Source organism: Aptenodytes forsteri, unplaced genomic scaffold (assembly GCF_000699145.1).
Source record: "Aptenodytes forsteri isolate BGI_AS27 unplaced genomic scaffold, ASM69914v1 Scaffold309, whole genome shotgun sequence".
Taxonomy (NCBI): Eukaryota; Metazoa; Chordata; class Aves; order Sphenisciformes; family Spheniscidae; genus Aptenodytes; species Aptenodytes forsteri.
In genome coordinates this window covers 2,686,799-2,688,417 of record NW_008795857.1, presented here as the reverse complement: position 1 = coordinate 2,688,417, position 1,619 = coordinate 2,686,799, and the positions used below count along the sequence as shown (strand labels likewise).

General features: G+C 34.8%; 1 protein-coding gene across 1 annotated transcript in view; it reads left to right on the top strand.

Moving 5' to 3' along the window:
- Positions 1-1,619, top strand: part of DNAH8 (dynein axonemal heavy chain 8) — a 148,548-nt gene that overhangs the window by 55,113 nt on the left and 91,816 nt on the right. Inside the window, 4 exon segments of the mRNA XM_009283806.1 lie at positions 262-415; positions 520-683; positions 830-932; positions 1,543-1,617. Coding sequence (XP_009282081.1) covers positions 262-415; positions 520-683; positions 830-932; positions 1,543-1,617 — 496 coding nt within the window.

Sequence of the window (1,619 nt, the reverse complement as noted above, 5' to 3'; positions counted from 1 at the left end):
CTGTCGCTGATTGGCTCAGCCTTGGCCAGCGGCAGGTCTGTCTTGGAGCTGGCTGGCGTTGGCTCTATCGGACATAGGGGAAGCTTCTAGCAGCTTTTCACAGAAGCCACCCCTATAGCCCCCCCGCTACCAAAACCTTGCCATGCAAACCCAATACAGTGAAACAAGTGTTGTTTGGGGTTTTTTTCCACCATTGTAAGTATTTATTTTATAATAGCTTTATTTAGATATAAATAATTTCTGTTTCTCATCCTTTTTTAGATACAATACACCATTTAAAAAGGAAATTCAGAGCTGGATTTATAAACTAAGCAGCTCTACAGACATAATTGAAGAATGGCTGATTGTGCAGAACCTCTGGATTTATCTTGAAGCTGTTTTTGTAGGGGGAGATATTGCAAAACAGTTACCCCAGGTAAACTTTACAATGCTTGCCTATTATTGTGTATTAAAAGCTATCTGTGTAATAATTTCCAACAGATTATGCTGTGAAAGTACTTATGTTTTTGCGATATATAGGAAGCAAAGCGTTTTCAGAATATTGACAAATCATGGATACGAATAATGCAACGAGCTCGTGAAAACCCAAATGTAATTAACTGCTGTGTCGGAGATGAGACTATGGAGCAACTTCTCCCTCATTTACATGAACAGTTGGAAGTATGTCAGAAATCACTTACAGGGTATGAATTGTTTGATTTTTAATGCATTATTATTTTGTAAATAGTTTCTATGAAATATTAATAGTATTTCAGTCTTACTTTCACTCTTATGTAGAAAAAATTGAAGAGCTGAAATCTTCTAATAAATATCTTGTTCAATTTTAAAGATATTTAGAGAAGAAAAGGCTACTGTTTCCTAGATTCTTTTTTGTTTCTGATCCTGCCCTTCTTGAAATTCTTGGACAAGCAAGTGATTCTCATACAATTCAGGTATAACCTTAGTGATTTTTTTCTGCTTATAACAAAAAAAAAAATATGGAAAAGCATTTAATAATTAAAATGTAACCATTCTCTTCTTATAAACTTTGCTTGAAAAAAATTTTTGTTACTTGCTCTTTAGTCTTTGACAAAATATGAAATGGATATCTGTAATTTAAAAAAATCTTCAGAATTCAGAACACTAGAATATGGTCCCATCAAGTGATTTGCTGGTGGTTCCTTATACAACTAAACTAACAGAAGGGACCCTGTGAGACTTTCCTGCTTTGCATATTGCAAAATTCGTCCAGCTAGTCTGGATTGTTACTGAAGGTTTATAGTCCAACTAATCTTGATTGTTACCGAGGGTTGATTGAGATAAGATAGTTAATCTCACACAATAGCTGATCTCTGTTCTGCTAGATCACCTCTGGAAACTGTAAAAAAAAAAGCAAATGGAGATAAAATCCTACACAACCATTTCTGTAATTATTACCTACAGATGGCCTGAAATTCATCTGTAGGTTCAGATGAACGTTTGCAGGATGACCTTACTTGAGATTTTTTTCTGTTTGCTAATGTTATATATTTACATTGAACGACTTCTGAATTATCCTTACAGCCACATCTGCCTTCCGTATCTGACAATATAAATGAAGTAGACTTTCACCCAAAGGATTATGATCGCATACTGGCAGT